The sequence below is a fragment of the Mesoplodon mirus genome, assembly GCF_964341445.2.
Source record: "Mesoplodon mirus genome assembly, chromosome: 3".
Lineage (NCBI taxonomy): Eukaryota > Metazoa > Chordata > Mammalia > Artiodactyla > Ziphiidae > Mesoplodon > Mesoplodon mirus.
Genome location: NC_138978.1, coordinates 159,149,951 through 159,173,198, shown reverse-complemented (window position 1 = coordinate 159,173,198; position 23,248 = coordinate 159,149,951). Strand labels below are relative to the sequence as shown.

At 40.5% G+C, this 23,248-nt stretch overlaps 1 protein-coding gene across 2 annotated transcripts in view; it reads right to left on the bottom strand.

Moving 5' to 3' along the window:
• Window positions 1-372: 372 nt before the first annotated feature.
• The window catches only part of COLGALT2 (collagen beta(1-O)galactosyltransferase 2), a 133,890-nt gene continuing 111,014 nt past the window's right edge, over window positions 373-23,248 (bottom strand). For both annotated transcript variants that reach the window (XM_082612058.1, XM_082612057.1), the window contains 4 exons: window positions 14,262-14,394; window positions 12,794-12,921; window positions 2,936-3,142; window positions 373-1,440 (listed from right to left, as the gene is read on the bottom strand). In XM_082612058.1, coding sequence (XP_082468184.1) covers window positions 1,164-1,440; window positions 2,936-3,142; window positions 12,794-12,921; window positions 14,262-14,394 — 745 coding nt within the window. In that variant the 3' untranslated portion in view covers window positions 373-1,163. The remainder of the gene's footprint in view (window positions 1,441-2,935; window positions 3,143-12,793; window positions 12,922-14,261; window positions 14,395-23,248) is intronic.

Sequence of the window (23,248 nt, the reverse complement as noted above, 5' to 3'; positions counted from 1 at the left end):
TTCCCAGAAGGTTAGAATCTCCCACTCAACAGGCCTCCCTGTAAGAGTCAGGCTGGGAAATGCAGAAGAACCAGATTCTGGAACCAACATGTCTACACTCACCACTTCCCAGGGGGCAATAAAAGCCTGACACATATGTTTCTCTGCCTTATCCTACAGACATTTCCCCCACAGTTTGTAAAATAAATAATTCAAAATAGAATGAAAATCCCAGGCAAGGACAGTTTCTGGCCTAAAGATGTGCTCTGCCCCTTAACAGTGACTCATAAAACTCACACCTGCAATTCACTCCCAGGCTCAGGGTGGAGAGGACAGTCTGACGTGCTGGGGCAGCACATGAACCCCCGGGACAGCAATTACACACCAGCCCCAGACCCTTATATATTAAATTTATCTTCATAAATAGAGCATCCCAACTCAAGTGACCATAATAAAGAAGGCCAAAGTTTGAGTGTTTTCCTCAAGTATCTACACAAACCCTCAAATATCTACGAAACTATATCCTCATGGCAAAATGGACACCTCTTCATGGGAGCTTCAATTGCCATGATAGTCAAATGCCAAGTCACACACAGACACAAATACCCATCCCTGTTGGATAATGGGGACTAAGATGAAAAAGTCACTTTGCAATAAGGCTCATGGCAAACACCTTTACAGAAAAAGCCCAATTAATTTGATTTTAAATGATCTGATTCCCCCTCCCCCACACCCCGAACTTGGAACATACTCAAGTTTTCAAGGTCACATCTATGACATAAAATGGGCCCACTAGACCAATGGATGTGGTCCAGTTGACTTGGCTGCCAGGCCTACCCATTTATTGATGTGATAGTGTGGTGATCACCTTTCCCTTGGACGAATCTCTGAGCCATGCTGTTCAACCTCAATGTGGGAACCAGTATCATATGGGTAATGAACTGAGGGACAAGGTGTCTGGATTGAAGTTCATCTTAATGGTTGCCATAAAGCCTATTTGCTAGCCATCTAGGAAATTTGGGTTTAGTTTCCCTATTCTCTTCCCCTGTCAAAAATATACTAATTTTGATCAATCACATTAGACCACTTTGGTTAGATGATCGTGACCATGAAAAAGAAACTGGAACAAACATATCAACAGCCCATTAGGAAAACCAAAGGGCAGTAAACCCCCCATGGAACCCTCATAGCTCATCTCTCGAAGGCACAGTGTCCAGGGAGGTTGGCGGTGGCAGGGCCTCTGTGTTCTTGGCATTGCGGTAGATGTGACCTTGCTTCCTGGACTTCCAGGCATGTGTCCTGTCCCAGTCAGTGGCCACTGTCTCATTGTCCCAGATGGTTGAGGTCTCCGTGTCACTCAGATACCCTGGCTGGCCTGTGTAGTGTGTTGGGTAGATGAGCAAGGGTTCTGCAGAGAAGGCTTTCAAGTCCCTGGATTCGTAATGCTCCATGTACTCAGCACTGAAAACAAGAGGTGTACAGGTGGGTGAGGGGGCAGGACACTTACATAACAGGGGAAAAGAGCCCCACTTGTTATCTCTTAAATTCTCAGAGATTCATTTGATTATTTTTCAAGTTGTGCTCTGTGTGGAAAATTTTAGTCTACGCACACAATACAGTTTTCTTTAAAAGCTTTCAGATGGTCTAAACAAATGCACAAAGAAAAAGGTCAGGATATTTCTGTTGTATTTGGATAGACTAGTTTAAAAGTAAATTTCAGGTCTTATTCTAAAAATTAAGGATTAAGCTCTGTTGGACCATAATAATAAATAAACATGATCACTTTGTAGAAAATGCTCTGTTCCTGGATTAATAAATTAGATGGCTGGGAGCTGGATGGCAATAAAGGGTTGAGTGATGTGGTATAGGCTTGGAGGCACACCAGCGTGGCTTTGCATTCCAGCGACAAGTGAGTGTAAAGTGGAGGGACGACTTGCCCTCCCTCCCAGGTCTCCTGTGCAGATTACATGAGGTGACATCTGCTTGGCTGCTAGGTCTCAATTTCCTTTCTGTTGAGGGGATGATGATTGACCTCCATGTTTATGTTGGGAAGCAGAGATAAAAATCAGTCTCCGACATGTTGTCCATCTTTACTGAGGACAGGAGACAAAATGAGCAAGATGCAGGACAAGAACACTCAACTGCTAACATGAAGACCATCTAGGGAGGAATCACCCAGCAACTGAGAGAAGAAGCCAAGGTTAGAACCTGGTCTTCTGCTCCAGTAATGAATTCAAGGAAGCACTGATCAAGCAGCTATTATGTATAGAGTTTGGACTAGGCTCTAAGGACACAGAGATAAAAGATGGTTCCTGCCTCAGGGGCTCATAGGTTACTGGGGAGACTGACACATAAACCCATAATTTACCACGCCCTTGATAAGCACTAGGTCAGAGTGAACTCCCAGGCTACAGGAGCCCTAGCATCACACTGCCTTCTTCTATGGACACCTTGCTCAGAGGCCACCTCCACTCTCCCTGAGCCTCTAACACATCTCTGTGATTACAGTTATCACAATATATCGCAATGACTGTTCTTGAGTCTGGGTTCCCGACTAGCCTGTGAGCTACTGCCTGGCCAACAGTACACACAATGAACTAAGAAATGAACAGAAAAATCTGAGGTGTTTAGGAAGATGACCTTCACCTTCAGGTGTATATGGGTTTATGGAAGTAAGAAAATCAGAGATGAGAGGACTGAGCAGATTACATCCAGTTAAACTACCCACTGGGTATTAAAGAGGACTCCTATGCAAGACTCACCATTTCTGCCTCATCTTCCCCATCTGTAAAAGGGGATAATCACTCAAATCGGCCTCTCTGGGCCATGATTATGGAAAGATCACTTAGGAAAGTAGTACCCCTTAAAATATATTAAGTATTACCCAGAAACCAAGTAGCCTAATTCATGAATGGACTGTGCTCAAGGGATAGGCAGGCAGTTCAGGGTAACTCACACAGGATGCTTGTTGTACATGATTGGCAGAAACTCATCCACTGGTAGCATCTTCCCAAAAGGATTGGCTCCAACAAGCTTCTGTGCTCCTTCCAGAGAGATGACATAGCCCAGAGTCCAGTAAGAATAGTCAGCTTCGACCAGATTTACCACATTGGGCACAGCTTTCTCTGGCTCTTTTAGTTGCATCCTCTTCCTGCCAATATAACTAAAAGGAAATGGGTGGAGGAGAAAATACTAATTTTAGTATTAGACATCCATAAGAATGGAGCACAGCTTTGCAGACTTTTGAAAGCTTGGACCAAGTGTGTCTTATTTAAATGTATCACACAACAAGGCACATCACATCAACCATGGCTGTCATCTCCCATCAATGGGGCCATTCCTGTGGCTCCACTTATCAACATCCCAACTATTCTTGCCTAGCAGACTGTTGAAGCGTGAAAGTTGAGATGTAGAGATTAAAAGATCTTTCAGAGGTTTGAGACAAGATGGCAGAATAGAAGGACTTGAGCTCACCTCCTCTCACAAAAACACCAAAATCACAACTAACTGCTGAACAACCACCAACAAAAAAGACTGGAACCTACCAAAAAAGATATTCTACATCTAAAGATAAAGAAGAAGCCACAGTGAGATGGTAGGAGGGGCGCATCTGTGATACAATCAAATCCCATACCCACTGGGTGGGTGACCCACAAACTGGAAAATAATTATATTGCAGTGGTTCTCCCACAGGAGTGAGAGTTCTGAGCCCCACATCAGGTTCCCTGTTCTGGGTGCTCTGACATTAGGAGGAAGAGCCCCCACAGCATTTGGCTTTGAAGGCCAGCAGGGCTTGATTACAGAAACTCCACAGGACTGGGAGAAACAGAATCTCCACTCTTGGAGGAGGCACACAAGGTCTCATGCACAGTGGGACCTAGGGCAAAAGCAATGACTTCAGAGGAGCCTGGGGCAGAGCTACCTGATGGTCTTGGAGGATCTCCTGAGTAGGCAGGAAAGAGGCTGTGGCTCACTGTGGTGACAAGGACACTGGTGGTGGACACCGGTGGTGGAGGTACTGGGGAGTATTCATTGGTATGAGCTCTCCTGGAGGCTGCCATTTTGACACCAAGAACTGGCCCCACACAAGAGCCTGTAGGCCTAAAGTCTTCCTGAGCCCACAGTTGCCTCCAAACACACCCCTTGACACAACCCTGCCCACCAGAGAGACAAGACCCAGCTCCACCCACCAGTGGGCAGGTACCAGTCCCTGCCAACAGGAAGCCTGAACAAACCTCTAGACCAGCCTTGCCCATCAGGGGGCAGACACCAGAAGCAAGAGGAACTATAATCCTGAAGCCTGTGGAAGAGAGACTGCACAAAAAGTTAGACAAAATGAAATGGCAGAGGAGTATGTTCCAGATGAAGGAACAAGATAAAACCCCAGAAGAGCAACTAAGTGAAGTGGAGATAGGCAATCTACCTGAAAAAGAATTCAGAGTAATGACAGTAAAGAGGATACAAGATCTCAGAAAAGGAATGGAAGCACAGTCTGAGAAGATACAAGAAATATTTAACAAAGGACTAGAAGATATAAAGAACAAAGTTGAACAATACAATAACTGAAATGAAAAATAGACTAGAAGCAATCAATAGTAGAATGAATGAGGCAGAAGAAAGGATAAGTGAGCTGGGAGACAGACTATTGGAAATCACTGCTGCGGAACAGAATAAAGAAAAAAGAATGAAAAGAAATGAGGACAGTTTAAGAGGCCTCTGGGACAACATTAAACTCATAAATATTCACATTATAGTGGTCCTAAAAGGAGAAGAGAGAGAGAAAGGGCCTGAGAAAATATTTGAAAAGATAATAGCTGAAAACTTCCTTAACATGGGAAAGGAAGCAGTCACCCAAGTCCAGGAAGTGCAGAGAGTACATAGAGGATAAACCCAAGGAGGAACATGCCGAGACACATAATAATCAAATTGAGAAAAATTAAAAACAAAGATAAGATATTAAAAGCAATGAGGGAAAAGCAACAAATAACATACAGGGAATCCCCATAAGGTTATCACCTGATTTTTCAGGAAAAACTCTGCAGGCCATTAGTGGCATGATATACTTAAAGTAATGAAAGGGAAAAACATACAACCAAGCATACTCTACCCAGCAAGGCTCTCATTCAGATTTGATGGACAAATTAAAAGCTTTACAGACAAGCAAAAGCTAAGAGAATTCACCAGCACCAAACCAGCTTTACAACAAATACTAAAGGAACTTCTCTAGGTGGAAAAGAAAAGGCCACAACTAGAAACAAGAAAAGTATGAATGGGAAAGCTCACCAGTAAAGGCAAACATACAATAAAGGTAGGAAATCATCCACACACAAATATGGTATTAAAACCAGCAATCATGAGGAGAGTACAAATACAGGATATATGAAATGTACTTGAAATTAAGAGACCAGCAACTGAAAATAATCTTGTATTTATATAGACTACTATATCATTGTAACCACAAACAAAAAAATCTACAATATATATACACACAAATAAGAAAAAGGAATCCAAACAAAACACTAAAGATAGTCATCAAATCACAAGAGAACAAAAGAGGAAAGGAAGAACAAAGACCTACAAAAACAAATCCAAAACAATGAACAAAATGGCAACAAGAACATACATATAGATAATTACCTTAAATGTACACGGATTAAATGCTCCAACCAAAAGACATAGATGGGCTGAATGGATACAAAAACAAGACCCATATATATGCTGTCTACAGGAGACCCACTTCAGACCTAGGGACACATACAGACTGAAAGTCAGGGGATGGAAAAAGATATTCCATGCAAATGGAAATCAAAAGAGAGCTGGAGTAGCAATTCTCATATCAGAAAAAATAGACTTTAAAATAAAGACTATTGCAAGAGACAAAGAAGGACACTATATAATGATCAAGGGATCAATCGAAGAAGAAGATATAACAATTGTAAATATATATGCACCCAACATAGGAACACCTCAATACATAAGGCAAATGCTAACAGCCATAAAAGGTGAAATCAATAGTAACACAATAATAGTGGGGCACTTTAACACTCCACTTACATCGATGGACAGATCACCCACACAGAAAATCAGTAAGGAACACAGGCCTTAAACACAATAGACCAGATAGACTTAATTGATATTTATAGAGCATTCTATCCTAAAGCAGAATACACATTCTTTTCACGTGCACATGGAACATTCTCCAGGATAGATCACATGCTGTGCCACAAAGCAAGCCTCAGTAAATTTAAAAAAATTGAAATCATATCAAGTATCTCTTCTGACCACAACGCTATGAGATTAGAAATCAACTTCAAGAAAAAAAAAAAAAAACTAAAACAAAACAAAACACAAAACGCGTGGAGGCTAAACAATGGGCTACTAAGCAACAAATAGATCACTGAGGAAATCAAAGAGGAAATCAAAAATACCTAGAGACAAATGAAAATGAAAACACACTGATCGAAAACCTATGGGATGAAGAAAAAGCAGTCCTAAGAGGGAAGTTTATAGCAATACCATCCTACCTCAGGAAACAAGAGAAATCTCAAACAACCTAACATTACATCTAAAGCAACTAGAGAAAGAAGAACAAACAAAGCCCAAAGTTAGTAGAAGGAAAGAAATCATAAACCTCAGAGCAGAAATAAATGAAAGAGAGACAAAGAAAACAATAGAAAAGGTAAATGAAATTAAAGCTGGTTCCTTGAAAAGATAAAATTGATAAAACATCAGCCAGACTCAACAAGAAAAAAAAAAGGGAGAGGACTCAAATCAATAAAATCAGGAATGAAAAAGGAAAAGTTACAACCAACTCCACAGAAATTCAAAGGATCACAAGAGACTACTACTATCAACTATATGCCAATAAAATGGACAGCCTAGAAGAAATGGACAAATTCTTAGAAAGGTACAATGTTCTAAGACTAAACCAGGAAGAAATAGAAAATATGAACAGACCAATCACAAGAACTGAAATTGAAACTGTGATTTAAAAACTCCCAAACAAAAATCCCAGACCAGACGGCTTCACAGGTGAATTCTATCAAATATTTAGAGAAGAGTTAACACCTTCTGAAACTGTTCCAAAAATTGCAAAGGAAGGAACACTCCCAAACTCATTCTATGAGGCCACCATCACCCTGATACCAAAACCAGACAAGGATACTACAAAAAAAGAAAATTACAAGCCAATTATCACTGATGAACATAGACACAAAAATCCTCAACAAAATATTAGCAAACAAAATCCAACAAGACATTAACAGGATCATATACCATGATCAAGTGGGATTTATCCCAGGGATTCAAGGATTTTTCAGTATCCACAAATCAGTGTGATACACCACATTCACAAACTGAAGAATAAAAACCATTATGATCATCTCAATAGATGCAGAAAAAGCTTTTGATAAAATTCCACATCCATTTATGATAAAAACTCTCCAGAAAGTGGGCATAGAGGGAACCTACCTCAACATAATAAAGGCCATATATGACAAACTCACAGCTAACATCATACTTAATGGTGAAAAGCTGAAAACATTTCCTCTAAGATCAGGAACAAGACAAGGATTTTCACTCTTGCCACATTTTTTTTTTTTTTTTTTTTTTGCAGTACACGGGCCTCTCACTGTTGTGGCCTCTACCATTGCGGAGCACAGGCTCCAGACGCGCAGGCTCAGCAGCCATGGCTCACGGGCCCAGCCGCTCTGTGGCATGTAGGATCTTCCAGGACCGGGGCACGAACCTGTGTCCCCTGCATCGGCAGGCAGACTCCCAACCACCGCGCCACCAGGGAAGCCCACTTGCCACTTTTATTCAACATAGTTTTGGAAGTCCCCCACAGCAATCAGAGAAGTAAAAGAAATAAAAGGAATCCGAATTGGAAAAGCAGAAGTAAAAAAAAAACTGTCACTGTTTGCAGACGACATGACTCTATACATAGAAAACCCTAAAGATGTTACCAGAAAACTACTAGAGCTCATCAATGAATTCTGTAAAGTGACAGGATACAAAATTAATAACAGAAATCTGTTGCATTTCTATACACTAACAACAGAAGGTCAGAAAGAGAAATTAAGGTTACACTCCCATTTACCATCGCATCAAAAAGAATAAAATACCTAGAAATAAACCTACCTAGGAATGCAAAAGACCTGTAACTCCAAAAAATATAAGACACTGATGAAAGAAATCGAAGATGACAAGATATACCATGCTCTTGGATTGGAAGAATCAATACTGTCAAAAATGACTATACTACCCAAGGCAATTTACAGATTTAATGCAATCCCTATCAAATTACCAATGGCATGTTTTACAGATTTAGAATAAAAAATCTTAAAATTTGTACGGAAACACAAAAGACCCTAAATAGCCAAAGCAATCTTGAGAAAGAAAAACGGAGCTGGAGGGATCAGGCTCCCTGACTTCCAGCTATACTATAAAGCTACAGTAATCAAAACAGTATGCTACTGGCACAAAGACAGACATATAGATCAATGGAACAGGATAGAAAGCCCAGAAATAAACCCACACACCTATGGTCAATTAATCTACAACAAAGGAGGCAATATAAAATGGAGAAAAGATGTCCCTTCCATAAGTGGTGCTGGGAAAACTGGACAGCCACATGTTAAAGAATGAAACTAGAACATTCTCTAATACCATACACAAAAATAAACTCAAAATGTTTTAAAGACCTAAATGTAAGACCGGATACTATAAAACAGAGGAAAACAGGCAGAACACTTTTGGACATAAATCACGGCAATGTCTCTTTGGTTCCACCTCCTAAAGTAATGAAAATAAAGACAAAAATAGACACATGGGACCTAGTTAAACTTAGAAACTTTTGCACAGTGAAGGAAACCATAAACAAAATAAAAAGACAATGTACAGAATAGGAGAAAATATTTGCAAACGATGTGATCTACAAGGGATTAATCTCCAAAATATACAAACAGCTCATGCAGCTCAATATCAAAAAAAAACAAACCACCCAATCAAAAAATGGGCAGAAGATCTAAATAGACATTTCTCCAAAAAATACATACAAGTGGCCAAAAGCACATGAAAAGCTGTTCAACATCACTAATTATTAGAGAAATGCAAATCAAAACTACAATAAAGTATCAACTGACACTGGTCAGAATGCCCATCATCAAAAAGTCTACAAACAATAAATGCTAAAGAGGGTGGGGAGAAAAGGGAACCCTTCTACACTGTTGGTGGGAATGTAAATTGGTACAACCACTATGGAGAACAGCATGGAGGTTACTTAAAAATCTAAAAATACAACTACCTATGATCTAGCAACCCCATTCCTGGGCATATGATCCGGAGAAAACCGTAATTCAAAAATGTACATGCAGCCAATGTTCAGAGCAGCACTATTTACAATAGATAAGACATGGAAGCAACTTAAATGTCCATTGACAAAGGAATGGATAAAGAAGATGTGGTACACATATACAATGTAATATTACTCAGTCATAAAAAAAAGAATGAAATAATGCCATTTGCAGCCACATGGATGGACCTAGAGATTATCATAATAAGTGAATTAAGTCAGACAGAGAAAGACAAATATTATGTGATATCACTTATATGTGGAATCCAAAAAAATGATACAAGCAAACTTATTTACAAAATAGAAACAGACTCACAGACTTAGAAAACAAACTATGGTTACCAAAAGGGTAAGGTGGAGGGGAGGGATAAATTAGGAGGTTGGGATTAACACACACACACTACTATATATAAAATAGATAATCAACAAGGACCTACTGTATAGTGCAGGGAAATAAATATACTCAATATTTTGTAATAACATGTATGGGAAAAGAACCTGAAAATTATAACTTAATCACTTTGCTATACACATGAAACTAACACAACATTGTAAGTCCATTATACTCCCATATAAAATAAAAATAAAAAACATTTCATGACAAAAAAGGTCCTTCCCAAAGACCCAAAAGATCATTTCCCAAAGATGGTATAGGATTTCTAGCTGTGTTTACAGTGGTTGGAAGGGGACAAGAAAGGCCAGATGTGAGAATCCTGAGTTTGCTTTCAAGTCCCCAGAGTTTCAGCCTGGGGACTTGATATTTTCTGCACAGTTCTCCAAATTCTGGTGGTAAACACAAGACAGAAAATGCTTCGGGAAAGATACAGTCCACAGTAAAAGACCTAGGAAGCCAAGAGTAGCCCCAAGGGGGTTTCCTCCAGGGGAGAATGAATGACAACACCTGCCTGGCTTTCTCCCTCTCACCCAGCTTTGCCTATGCTTCCTCCTGGGTCCTGTCTTCCATGAACAACTTCTGCAACACAGGATGTACCCTCAGCCATTCCTACCTTCCCCAGTCTACTCATGCATCTGTGATCCATTACTTTTGTCTGGAGCCTAGTTTGTTTCCATTTGCCTGGACCAAGTTGAGGAGGTCCGGCTTCCTACCTGCTAGGTAAAGCTGACTTGCTCTATTTTGCCCTAAAACTATCTCTTTCAACATTCAAGGGATCCCACTTATCGAAACATCCTAGGATTTGTAGAATAAGTCTATGTTCACCTTCAGTTATTCTGAGGACAAATATACCTGTCTCTCAGCCAATGTCTCTTCAGAGCAAAGAGCCTGAATTTCTCTCATATACCAAGTGGAAGAGAAAATCCTACTGAGCGCTTGAGATGTGGCCAGAGTGGCTGAGGAACTGAGTTTGTACTCAATTTATTAATTTTACTAAATTCAAATTGTAATTAAAAAATTGAAGATGTGTAAAATAATATTTTCTGTTAGACAAAATGTATTATTTCAGTAGGACTACAGTTTACTTCAACAGTTGAAAATTTAGCATGTGGATTGAGATGTGTTATATGCATAAAACACATACTGGATTTTGAAGACAGTATGAAAAAATAATATAGACTATCTCATTAATAGTTTTAAAATACTGATTATATATTAAAATAATATTTGATATGTTGGATTCAAAAAATGTATTATTGGGCTTCCCTGGTGGTGCAGTGGTTGAGAGTCCGCCTGCCGATGCAGGGGACACGGGTTCGTGCCCCGGTCCGGGAAGATCCCACATGCCGCGGAGCGGCTGGGCCCGTGAAGCGTGGCCGCTGAGCCTGCACGTCCGGAGCCTGTGCTCCGCAATGGGAGAGGCCACAGCAGTGAGAGGCCCACGTACCACAAAAAAAAAAAAAAAAAAAAAGTATTATTAATTTCACCTATTTTTATCTTTTTAATATGATTACTAGAAAACTTTAAATGATCTTTTTCACATTATATTTCTACTGCCATGCTGCCCTAGATGATTTCAATGGCTTGTTCTATTCTTCCCACTTACTATTTTCTTTTTCTGGAGAAACTTAATACTGCAGTCACAGACAGTCTATCTGGTTTCATGTTTTGAGTTCAAATAACATTTGCTTTATTCATTTCAGAAAACGTGATGTGAAAAATTTGAAACCACTAATTCTTTATGATTACATAATAAATTTCAATGAAGTATTTTGACTTGATCAGTCCGGGAAATTTAGGAAACATCTTTTTTTCCTGTATCCTTACCAGGACAATAACTTTTCTTTCTTGGATCTGTTGGTACTTTGTCCTGAGAAACACATCAGCCAAATTGGAAGTGAACTGGGATGTATGTTACCTCTAAGCCTTAGACTCCCCAAGTCCAGTCCTCTGTGATTCCAAGGCTTAAGTGAAAATCACCTTTGCACATGTCATGTAAGCATAAAATAGGTTTCGGGCTCCATGCCTGTGGGGCCTTAACCACAGGCTGCAGAGCCATAGATTCAGAAAGGCTGAGGTGCGGGGACTTCCGGAGGATTTTAGGAACAATGATCTGAAGAGACAGTGCAGAATCTAATCACATGACAGGGTGCCAGTCTCTTTATTACATAGTCCTGGGTCTATTTCCCACAGGTTACTGGGTTTCTTTTGAGCTCAGAATGGTACATTTTCTAAGAGAACAAATATTCCATCGGGGCCCATAGTTAAGTTTCCCTCCGAGGATGGGAGGAGCAGGGACAGCTTGTCTGCTGCAGCTACTCCAAAGGAACAGCCTCTGATTTGATGAAACTGCCTTTGACACACAGCTGGGAAGTGAACATAATGCTTGGGAACTTTCTGCCTCATTGGAGGGAAGTAAAAAGTGTCATCTTAGCATAAAAAGAAAAAGAGAGAGCTCAATTCCCAGAGGTAGCAGGCAACGAGCATTAACTAAACTGTCAGTTCGGAGCCAGTACTCCCTTGATGAGCCTGGTTTTTCTAAGACAGCCTCTGAGCCTCCACTAAGCCCAGCTTCAGTGTTCTCCCTGTTTGCACAGCTTCCCTTCCCAACAGGAGCTCTCCCACTGACCTTCCAAACCTCCCACACCATCAGAGGCTACAGAGGAAACCTGTTCTCCTGGGAGCTGAGGCTCAAGTGTGACACAGGAACCTTGCCCTTGAGTGGGTTCTCCCTGTACATACTCCCTCCATGTACCACACTGGTTCATGAGTGGATTTCTGCCCTGTTCCCAGGTGAACACTCAGTCTGAAGGCCCCTAATCTACCTGCAGGTAGATTCCAGGTCTCAAAGAATCTCCCAAAGTTTCTTTCTCACCCTGAAGAGCATAGAGATGCAAAATCCAATGGTTATCCCCTACTCACTTCTTGTTTCTGGGAACATTTATGGAGAGAAAACCAGGTAAATGGAAGCTTGAGCTGCATCTCCTACGAGCTGGGGCTCTCTGCCCCTTGGAAAGAACTGAAAGCCTCTCAGTACTCTTTGAACAGCTTGTCATCTTGTCACTCACATCAGTTCCCAATCCAGCTGGACTCGATCAATATCATCCATCAGCTTCATGAGCTTCTTCTTAAACTGATGTTCAAAACGCACATCATCCTCAATAACAAGAGTCTTCTCCAGCTCTCGGTCAATTACCTGTAAAGGTCAGTGGGAAGATACCTTTTGAGAAGCTGATACTTATTTATCTAATAAAAAACGGGTATCAGAAAGTCAAAAGTATAGTAGCACAACATGTAATAGCTCATAACTGGAATCTAAGCAAAAGTCCATCAGCAGTAAAATGGATAAATAAACTGTGGTGTATTTACAGCAATGAGTGTAAGTGATCTACAGTTAAATGCAAAGTTACAGGTGAATCTCACAAATGTAATGTTGAGAGATTGAATGGAGCCATATGGTGTGTACACATAATAAAAGGAAAAATGTAGACAAAACTATTCTGTGCTGTTAGAAGTCAGGAGAGTGGTCACCCTTGGGGAACTGATGGCTAGGAAAAAATACAGAGAAGGGCTGTGCTTCTGGGGTGCTGGTAACCAGTTTCTTGATGTAGGTGCTGGTTAACCTGGCTGTATTATTTAATTTGTGAAATGTCGTTGGCCAATATCTTATGATCTACATATTTTTTCCTATAAAATTTAAAGTTTATCTATAAAACAAAGTTTCTTGAATAAAAAAGATAGGCATAGACTGGATCATTAAAAGGGAGAAGGCCCCTTCAAGAGGACTTTCTTCGGGCACTCTCTTTCTTTGTGGGAAAGACCTGACCCTTAACCAAGAACCCCACACTTTTTTTTTTTTTTTTGCGGTACGCGGGCCTCTCGCTGTTGTGGCCTCTTCCGTTGTGGAGCACAGGCTCCGGATGCACAGGCTCAGTGGCTGTGGCTCACGGGCCCAGCCACTCCGCAGCATGTGGGACCTTCCCGGACCGGGGCACGAACCTGTGTCCCCTGCATCGGCAGGCGGACTCTCAACCACTGCGCCACCAGGGAAGCCCGCACCCCACACTGTAATACCACCCCTATCAATGTCCGATCTGTAAGACAGGGGTTCAAGTCCTGGCTCTGCCCCTTCCTGCCTGAACAAGATAACTATTTTCTCTTGGGTAAAATAGGCCCATCTCTCCTAACCCATCTCACATGACTTCCGGGTGATTTCTTCTACTGAGTCACTTAATAAATGATGACATGCTAGATAAACACAAGGCATTCCTACTAAGGATGAGGATGCATCACTAGGAGTGTGGTCCCCAGAACGTGGGTGTCTTCCCCTATCATCATCCCAAGTGGCACCAAGGCTACCCTTCCTTGTTTGTCACTAGCCTTGTGTCAGAGGGAGACATAAGGCAATGACAGTTTCCAAGCACACTGCCAGAACAGTTATGGGTTCACTTTATATCTGGCCCGAGTTCACCTACAAGGTCCCACTCTCCTTCCTCCTCATTAAAGAACTGCACATTGAAATGAAGCATTATTTACCTCTTTCCAGACAGAGTAGTGGCTAAGGAAGCAGCCAATTTCACCCCTAGTTAGAGGCCTGGAGGAGTAGGGATCTCGATATCCGGGCAGCATTTCAATATTCAGGGCCTTCAGCTGGCTTGTGTTGAGTGCCCTGCAAGACAGAACATGCCCCAAAATTAACAGGTTGAGAGGTCCCCACCACAGAAGCCAGAAGGAAGAGTTCTGCATATTCCCCAGAGCCTTTTTGCACACTGAGAAGGACTCCTCATGTTTCCCATTATTCCTTAGGAGCTCCTCAGGGTTAATGTGTTGTGGTAGCATTATGAGCTTTGTGAAGACAAGAAATAGTCTTATGCTTTATTTACCCCTCGCAATGCCCAACACAGTTCTTAAGTATCATACTATTGACAACTTTGAAAAAGTATTTTCCTAGTGAAGGAGAGTGGCTAACAGAAAGCTTAAATACTATTAAACAATGGAAGGGATGAGGACAGGAAGGAATCAGAAGAGAAATTGTGTGCATGTGTACATCTTTCCTTTGGACATAAAAAAAAGGTTAAAGATAAAAATGCAGAGAGAATCTTGTAAGCAAGAGAGAAGTGACTCACTACATACAAAGTATTCTCAGTAAGATTAATAGCTGATTTTCATCAGAAACCGTGGAGGCCAGAAGGCAGAAGATTGATATATTCAAAGTGCTGACTGAAAGAGACCGTCAACCAAGAATTCTATATCTAGTCAAGCTAGCCTTCAAAAATGGAAAAATTAAGATATTCCCAGATAAACAAAAACAGTGTCACTAGTAGATCTGCTCTACAAGAAATACTAAAGGGAATCCCTTAGGCTGACGTGAAAGGAAACTAGAGAATAACTCAAATCCACATAAAGAAAAGCACTGGTAAATATAACGGCATAGGTATCAATAAATACAAATAATGTAAGTGTTCTTTTGTTTATAACTTTTCCCCTTATCTGATTTAAATTATAGCTGCATAAAGCAATAAGAGCAAATAATGTCTAAAGAACATTATGTATAAAGAAATAATTTGTGTAACACTAGAACAAAGGAGGGGGGAAGGAATGAAGCTATATAGTAGCTAAGTTTTATATAGTATTGAAGTTAAGTTGGTATTTTTTTATTGAGGTATAGTTGACATATAACATTAGTTTCAGGTGTACAACATAAGGATTCAATATTTTGTATATTTTGTGAAATGATCCCATGATAAGAATAGTTAGCATTCATCACCACACAGCTACAAATTTTTCTTGTGATGAAAACTTAAGATTTATTCTCTTAGCAACTTTCAAGTATGCCATACAGTATTATTAACTGTGGTCACCACATTGTATATTATATCCCATGACTTATTTTATTAAAAAGCTTATACGTTTTACCCCTTCACCTATTTCACCCACCTCCCAATCCCACCTGTGGCAACGAATCTGTTCTCTACGAGTTTTGTTTTGTGTGCTTTTAGATTCCACATATAAGTGATATCATATTTGTATTTCTCTGACTTATTTCACTTAGCATAATGCCCTCAAGGTCCATCCATGATGTCACAAATGGCATGACTTCCTTCTTTTTCATGGCCAAATAATATTCCATTCTATATATACACACATATTTTCTTTATCCATTCATCCACTGTCAAACACTATGTTACTTCCATGTCTTGGCTGTTATAAATATTGCGAAATGAACATGGGGGTGCATATATCTTTGAGTTAGTTTTTTAATTTCCTTTGGATAAATACCCAGAAGTGGAATTTCTGGATCATATGGTAGTTTATTTTTTTGAAGAACATCTGTTTTCCACAGTGGCTGCATCAATTTATTCCCAACAGTGAACAAGGGTTCCCTTTTCTCCACATCCTTCCCAATACTTGTTATTTCTTGTCTATTTGATAACAGACAGTCCAATAAGTGGGAGGGGAGATCTCATGATTTTGATTTGCATTTCCCTGATGATGAGTGATGTTGCTCAACTTTTCATGTATCAATACCTATTGGTTTTCTCTACGTGTTCTTTGGAAAAATCTCTGTTCAGATCCTCTTCCCATTTTTAAATCAGATTTTTTTTTTTGCTGTTGAGTTGTACAAGTTCTTTATATATTTTGAAAGTTAAACCCTTATCAGATATATGATTTGCAAATATTTTCTCCCATTTGGTAGGCTGCCTCTATTTTGATGGTTTCCTCTGTTGTGCAGAAGCTTTTTAGTTTGATACAGTCCTACTTGTTTAATTTTTTGTTGTTGTCATCTTTGCTTTTGGTGTCAAATCCAAAAAATCATCACCTAAGCCGGTGTCAAGGAGTTTATTCCCCCCTGTTTTCTTCTAGGAAGTTGGTATTAATATGAACTAGATTGTTATAAATTAAGATGTTAATTGTAATCCTCAGGGCAATCACTGAGAAAATAACTAAAAATATATATAGGAAAAGAAACAAAGGAATTAAAATGTTAAAGTAGAAAATATCTTTTAAACATAAAAGAATGGACATTCTTATGTCTCATAAGAATGGAGGCATAGGGCTTCCCTGGTGGCGCAGTGGTTGAGAGTCCGCCTGCCGATGCAGGGACACGGGTTCGTGCCCCAGTCCGGGAAGATCCCACATGCCGCGGAGCGGCTGGGCCCGTGAGCCATGGCCACTGGGCCTGTGCGTCCGGAGCCTGTACTCCGCAATGGGAGAGGCCACAGCAGTGAGAAGCCCTCGTACCACAAAAAACAAACAAACAAAAAAGAATGGAGGCATAGAGGAACAAATAAGACATAAGATGTATCGAAAACAAATAGAAAACAGCAGGTGTAAATCCTACCTTATCAGTAATCACATTAAATTTGAATGGATTAAACCCTGTAATCAAAGACAGAGCTTAGCAGAATGAGTTTTTAGAAAGACGATCCAACTATGTTCTATCTACAAGAGACAAACTTTAGATTCAAAGGCAAATAGGTCTAAAGTAAAAGGATAGAGAAAGATATACCATGTAAACGGCAACCACAAGAGAGCTGTAGGAGCTATACTGCTGTAATATCTGACAAAAAAATTTGGACAAAATTACCAAAGGAGAATATTTTATAACGTTAAGAGTCAATCCATCAGGAAGACATAATTATAAATACATATGCATCTTACAATAGACCAAAAACATGAAACAAACTGACATAACTAAAAGGAGAAACAGAAAATTCAAAAATAGTGGGAGACTTTAATACCCCATTTTCAGTAATGCATAGAACTAGCCAGGAAACAGAACCAATTAGACTTAACATTTATAGGACACTCTACCCAGAAGCAGCAAAATACACATTCTTCAACTGTACGTGTAACATTCTGTAAGACCACATGTTAGACCATAAAGACTATACAGACCGTAAAGCCTCAGTACACTTAAAACGATGACTGAAATCATACAAAGTATGTTCCACAATCATGATGAAATTAAAAATTGATAGGAACTTGGAAAATTCAAATATGTGAAATTAAACAACACACTCCTTAACAGCCAATGAGTTAAAGAAACCACAAAGGAAATGAGAAAATATTTTGAGACAAATCAAAATGAAAACATAGTATACCAAGGCCTACAGGATGCACCTAATGCAGTACTTAGAGGGCTAGTTACAGCTACAAACGCCTATGATTAAAATAAAAAACCTCAAATCATCTGCTTTTCCATTTTAAGAAACTAGAAAAAGAGCAAAGTAAACCCAAAGCAAGCAAAAGGAAGGAAACAAAGACTAAAGTGGAAATAAATGAAATAGAGAATAGAAAAATAGAGAAAAAACAAGACCAAAAGTTGGTTCTTTGGAGAGAACAAAATTGATAATCCTTTAGCCAAATAAAAGAGAGTAAACTCAAATTATTAAAATGAAGAAAGAAAGAGGGGGCAATCCCTACTGACCTTATGGAAGTAAAGAGGATAAGAAAATACTATGAACAATTATACACCAACAAATTAGACAACCTGGATAAAATGGACACATTGCTAGAAAGATACAAACTGACTCAAGAAATAGAAATTCTGAATATACCTATAACAAAGGAAAGAGGTTGAATTAGTAAAAAAAAAAAAAAAAAAAAAATGTCCCACAGTACAGTCCAGGACCAGATAGCTTCACTAAAGAATTCTGCCAAACATTTAAAGAATTAACACCAATCTTTCATAAACTCTTACCAAAAATAGAATAGGGAGCACCTCCCAACTCATTCTATGAAGTATTATCCTGATACCAAAACCAGAAAAAGCCATCACAAGAAGACTACAGACCAATATCCCTTATTACTATAAATAGAAAAATCCTCAAGAAAATACAAGTAAACAGAATCCAGCATCACATAAAAGGCATTATACATCATGACAAGTGGGATTTATCCCAGAATTGCAAGGTTCATTTAACATCTGAAAAAAAGTCATGTGATGTTTGTCTGTTAATTATTAACAGACAAACATCACATGATCATCTCAATAGACATAAAACTTGACAAAAATCCAACTGTATATGGATTAAATGTTTATATTCCCCCCAAGTTCACATGTTGATATTATTAGGAGGTGGGGCCTTAGGTCATGAGGGTGCAATGCTCATAAATGAGATTAGTGCCCTTATAAGAAGAGACACAGAGCTTGCTTTCTCTCCTCTCTTTGCTGTATGAAGGCACAAGAGGATAGCCACCTACAAACCAGGAATAGATCTCTCACTGTAATCCAGCCATGCTGGCACCCTTCTCTGGGACTTCCCAGCCTCTGGAATTTCGAGAAATAAATGTTATCTGAGCCACCTGGTCTATGGTAACTTGTTACAGCTGCCCAAACTAAGACACCAACACCCTTCCATGATAAAAAAACACACAACCCAATCAAGGCCATCTGTGAAAACTCCACAGCTAAGATTGTATTTAATGGTGAAAGACTGAATGCTTCTCCCTGATATCAGGAACAAGTCAAGGCTGTCCACTCTTACCACTTCTATCCAACATTGTACTCGAGGATCTAGCCAGGGTAATTTAATTGGGTAAACGAAATAAAACGATATTCAGGTTGGAAAAGAGGAAGTAACACTATCTACATTTGCAGATGACATAGCCTTGTATAGAGAAAATCCAAAGGAATACACACACTGTTGGGCTGCACCGCCTTCAAGCCTCGTAATTCCCTGGTCTCAAGAAAGAAGGAAAAGCCCAGAGACAGCGACAGCAACACCAATGGTTTATCGGACAGGGGATCTTACAAGTTGAAACAAAAGGTCCTGGAGCAACACTCCACCATGTATGGCAGACAACAGGCAAGACACAGCAGCAACCTTTGCTACCTAGGAGACGAAAGAGGCTACCATTTATAGGGGGAATTGATGTCAGGTGGGCTCATCAGTTACCAGGGAAACCAGCGGCTGGGGCAGGGGGCAAGTTACTGATTAAGCCCTATAATTAAGAGAATTGGACAGTCATGTGAGTGAAGCAGGCACTGGTCAAGCAGAGAATATACACAGAGCAAGAGAACAGCCATCTGGAGTGGCCTTACCATACACTCCACCCCTAAGTACCCTGCACAACCCTTACAGTCTTGGTCTGCCCCTCTTCTGAGATATCCCTGGGCTCAGGTATGTAGAGGTGCGCTGCAAACAAGCACCACAAATGCAACACAAACAATAGCAGCTAAGGAGTACCAAGAGTAAGCCAGGGGCTTGGCTTGCAGGACAGGAAGAAAGTGAGAGTCTGCAGCCGTCCCCAACATGGTCACATTAACGAGGTCAGCTTTCTCTGGCATCTTACTGCAGACCCAGTAATCAGACTCAGTTTGCAGTACGGCCACTGTTTTTGCCCAGTCCTCAAACAGATTCCCTCCACTCAGGCTAGGGATGGAATGTGATGTTTCAACAGGCACAATACAGGGGAGATTATGACCATTAAGCAAATTATAAGCAGTAACAGCATTCTGAGATCATACCCCTGCCTGTGGTTTTTTGCCTGGCCTGCTGTACCATACAGCCTGTCCACCTTCAGTCCCCACAGCCCAGCTGCTGCTGAATTACAGAGAGACGGTATAACAACAGATCACAAGAATAATATAATGGTGCCTTTTTCCAGTAGGGCGTCCTGATTTATTACCTTAGTAGTCTCAGGTGGGGCCGGGTAGAAGCTAGGTGAAATCTTTCCAATCCTATTGCCCACAGGGCAGCAAATCCAAACCACCGGGGACTTATCTGCCAGTCCCAGGGCCATTTTATAATGTGTTCCCCTGAGAGTAGATCCTGTGGAAGGGCAAAAGTGAGTTATTGTCCTGACCGATCGTTGGCAATGGTCCGTTGGTGGTCAACAGCTGAACTTGGATGGTGTTGACTAGTTGCCTCAGGGTTAACATGGCGTAGGCAGTGGGATGATAGCTCCTGGGATGTTCAGTTTTAGTTTGTAGGGCTTGAATTAGCCTCCTGGAAACTTGAGAGGGCAAGTTTCCCATCTCAGTTGTTGTTCAAATGGTCCACGATAAGCCTGGCAGCAGTGGGGTTGTAGGGCAGGTGGAAATGCCAGTGTATGTCATTTTTATCAGCCCATCTCTCAACTTCATGGCCGGTAAAGTGGGTTCCTTGGTCTCCATCGATGTCCATGGGGCTCCTGTATGTCGTGCACGGCTGTTCTAGATCCTGCAGAGTGGTTTTTTGTGTTGCTCCAGGACTCCGGTAGGCCTTTTGTAATGTCTTCCACCTGCTGTAACATGTTGTAGACTAAACAAAGTGTTTGTATTCACTAGCCATCCCTGTGCAGTCAGATGAGCCATGAGCATGGGGCTGATGTTTCTAAACTGGTCAGAGACTCTGAGGTTAACAGGACATCATCAATATAATGGAAGAGAAAGACATCTCTCATGGTGGTCAGTTGCCTCCAGTCTGGGGAAAGGAGCTGCTCTCCATCTGTATCCTGTGGGACAAGGGACCTCTGACCTCGTCCCAATCTTCTTCCTCTCCTTCATCACTGTTGGTAGGATACCAAACCTTGGGGTCCCAATTTGACCATCCAGGCTCTCTTGACAGCCCCCATTCATCAAGGACAGCAGCCACAGGGCCCCATGTGCTAGTGGACAGCCACCTCAGGATTACCCCCACAACTTTTCGTTACCTGTTCTTATTTCCCAACATTTTGGTGCTCACAGGAGTTTCCTCAGCCTCCTGGCTAGCTCGACAGTTGTTGAACTGCACCCCGTAGGTCTGCAAGCTTTATAATTATTCAGCCTCGAGACCGAAGAAAGAGCCCAGACACAGCCACAGAGACATCAGTGGTTTACTGGACAGGGGGATCTTACAAGTCTGAAGCCAACAGTCCTGGAACGCCACTCACTGTGTACGGCAGACAACAGGTAGGACACTGCAGAAACCTCTGCTACTCCAGGGAGGAGGAGTTTACCATTTATAGGGGGAATTAACATCACGCTTTCTCATCAGTTACCAAGGAAACCAGCAGCTGGGGCAGGGGCAAACATGCAGGCAGTTACTGATTAAGCCCTATAATTAAGGGGATTGGACAGTCATGTGAGTGAAGCAGAGACTGGTAAAGCAGATATACAAAGAGCAAGAGAAGAGCCATCTTGAATGGCCTGACCATACACACACACACACACACACACACACTATTAGAACTAATAAATGAGTTCAGCAAGGTTGTAGGATATAAGATCAGTATACAAAAATCAACTGTATTTCTATGCACTTAGCAATTTGCAATCTAAAAATGAAATTAAGGAAACAATTCCACTTACCATAGCATCAAAAAGAGTAAAATACTTAAGAATAAATTTAACAAAATTAATGCAAGACTTGCACACTAAAAACTACAAAACATCAAAGAATTAAAGCTCTAAATAAATGGAAAGATATCCCATGATCATGAATCAGAAGACTTCATACTGTTGAGATAGAAATTCTCCCCTCAGTTGATCTACAGCTTCAATGCAATTCCTATTAAAATCCAAACTGTCTTTTTTTGTGCGGAAAACGACAAGCTAATGCTAAAATTCATATGGAAATCCAAGGGACCTAGAATAGCCTAAACAATCTTGAAAAACAATAACAAAGTTGAAGGACTCATACTTCCTTACATAAGAAGCTACTGTGAGGCATAGGGACTGGTGTACACATCAATGGAACAGAATTGAGAATGCAGCAATAAACCCTTATATTTAGAGTTCATTATTTTTTGACAAGGTTGCCAAGACAATTCAGTAAAGGAAAGAATAGTCTTTTAACAAATGGTGCAGGGACAACTAGATAACCATGTACAGAAGAATGAATTGCACCCCTACCTTACATCATATAAAAAACGAACTCAAAATGTATCAAAGATCTAATGTGTATGAGACACATATAAAGGGTAAAACTATAAAGCTCTTAGAAGAAAACACAGAACCAAGTCTTTGTGGCTTTGGGTTTGGCAATGGATTCTTAGAATCGATACCAAAAGCACAAGCAACAACAAAAATATAAACTGGACTTCATCAAATTAAAAACTTCTGTGTTTCGATGGACACCATCATGAAAGTGAAAAGATGACAGAAAATGGGAGAAAATATTTGCAAATTATATATCTGACAAGAGGCTTGGATCCAGAGTATATAAAGAACTCTTACAAGTCAACTAGTTTTCCTTGGTCCGTGTGGCCTATGAAGGAGTTTGGGGCTATTAGAGGTATTTGAAACAGTGGTTCCCAAACTCTAGTGCATCCAAGAATAGGGTTGCCAGATTTAGCAAGTAAAACACAGAATGTCCAGTCAAATTTATATTTCAGATAAACAGTAATTTTTTAGTATAAATAAGACCCATGCAATGTTTGAGACACATTTAACTGGGTATCCTGTATTTTATGTGGCAACCTTACCAAAGAATCACCTTGAGACTTCTTAAATGCAGATTCCCTGCAGATCATAATTCAGCAGCTTGGGAACTCAGGAAGCTGCCCTCTTAACCAGCCCCTAGGGAATCTGACATGGGTGTCCAGGCCACACTTTG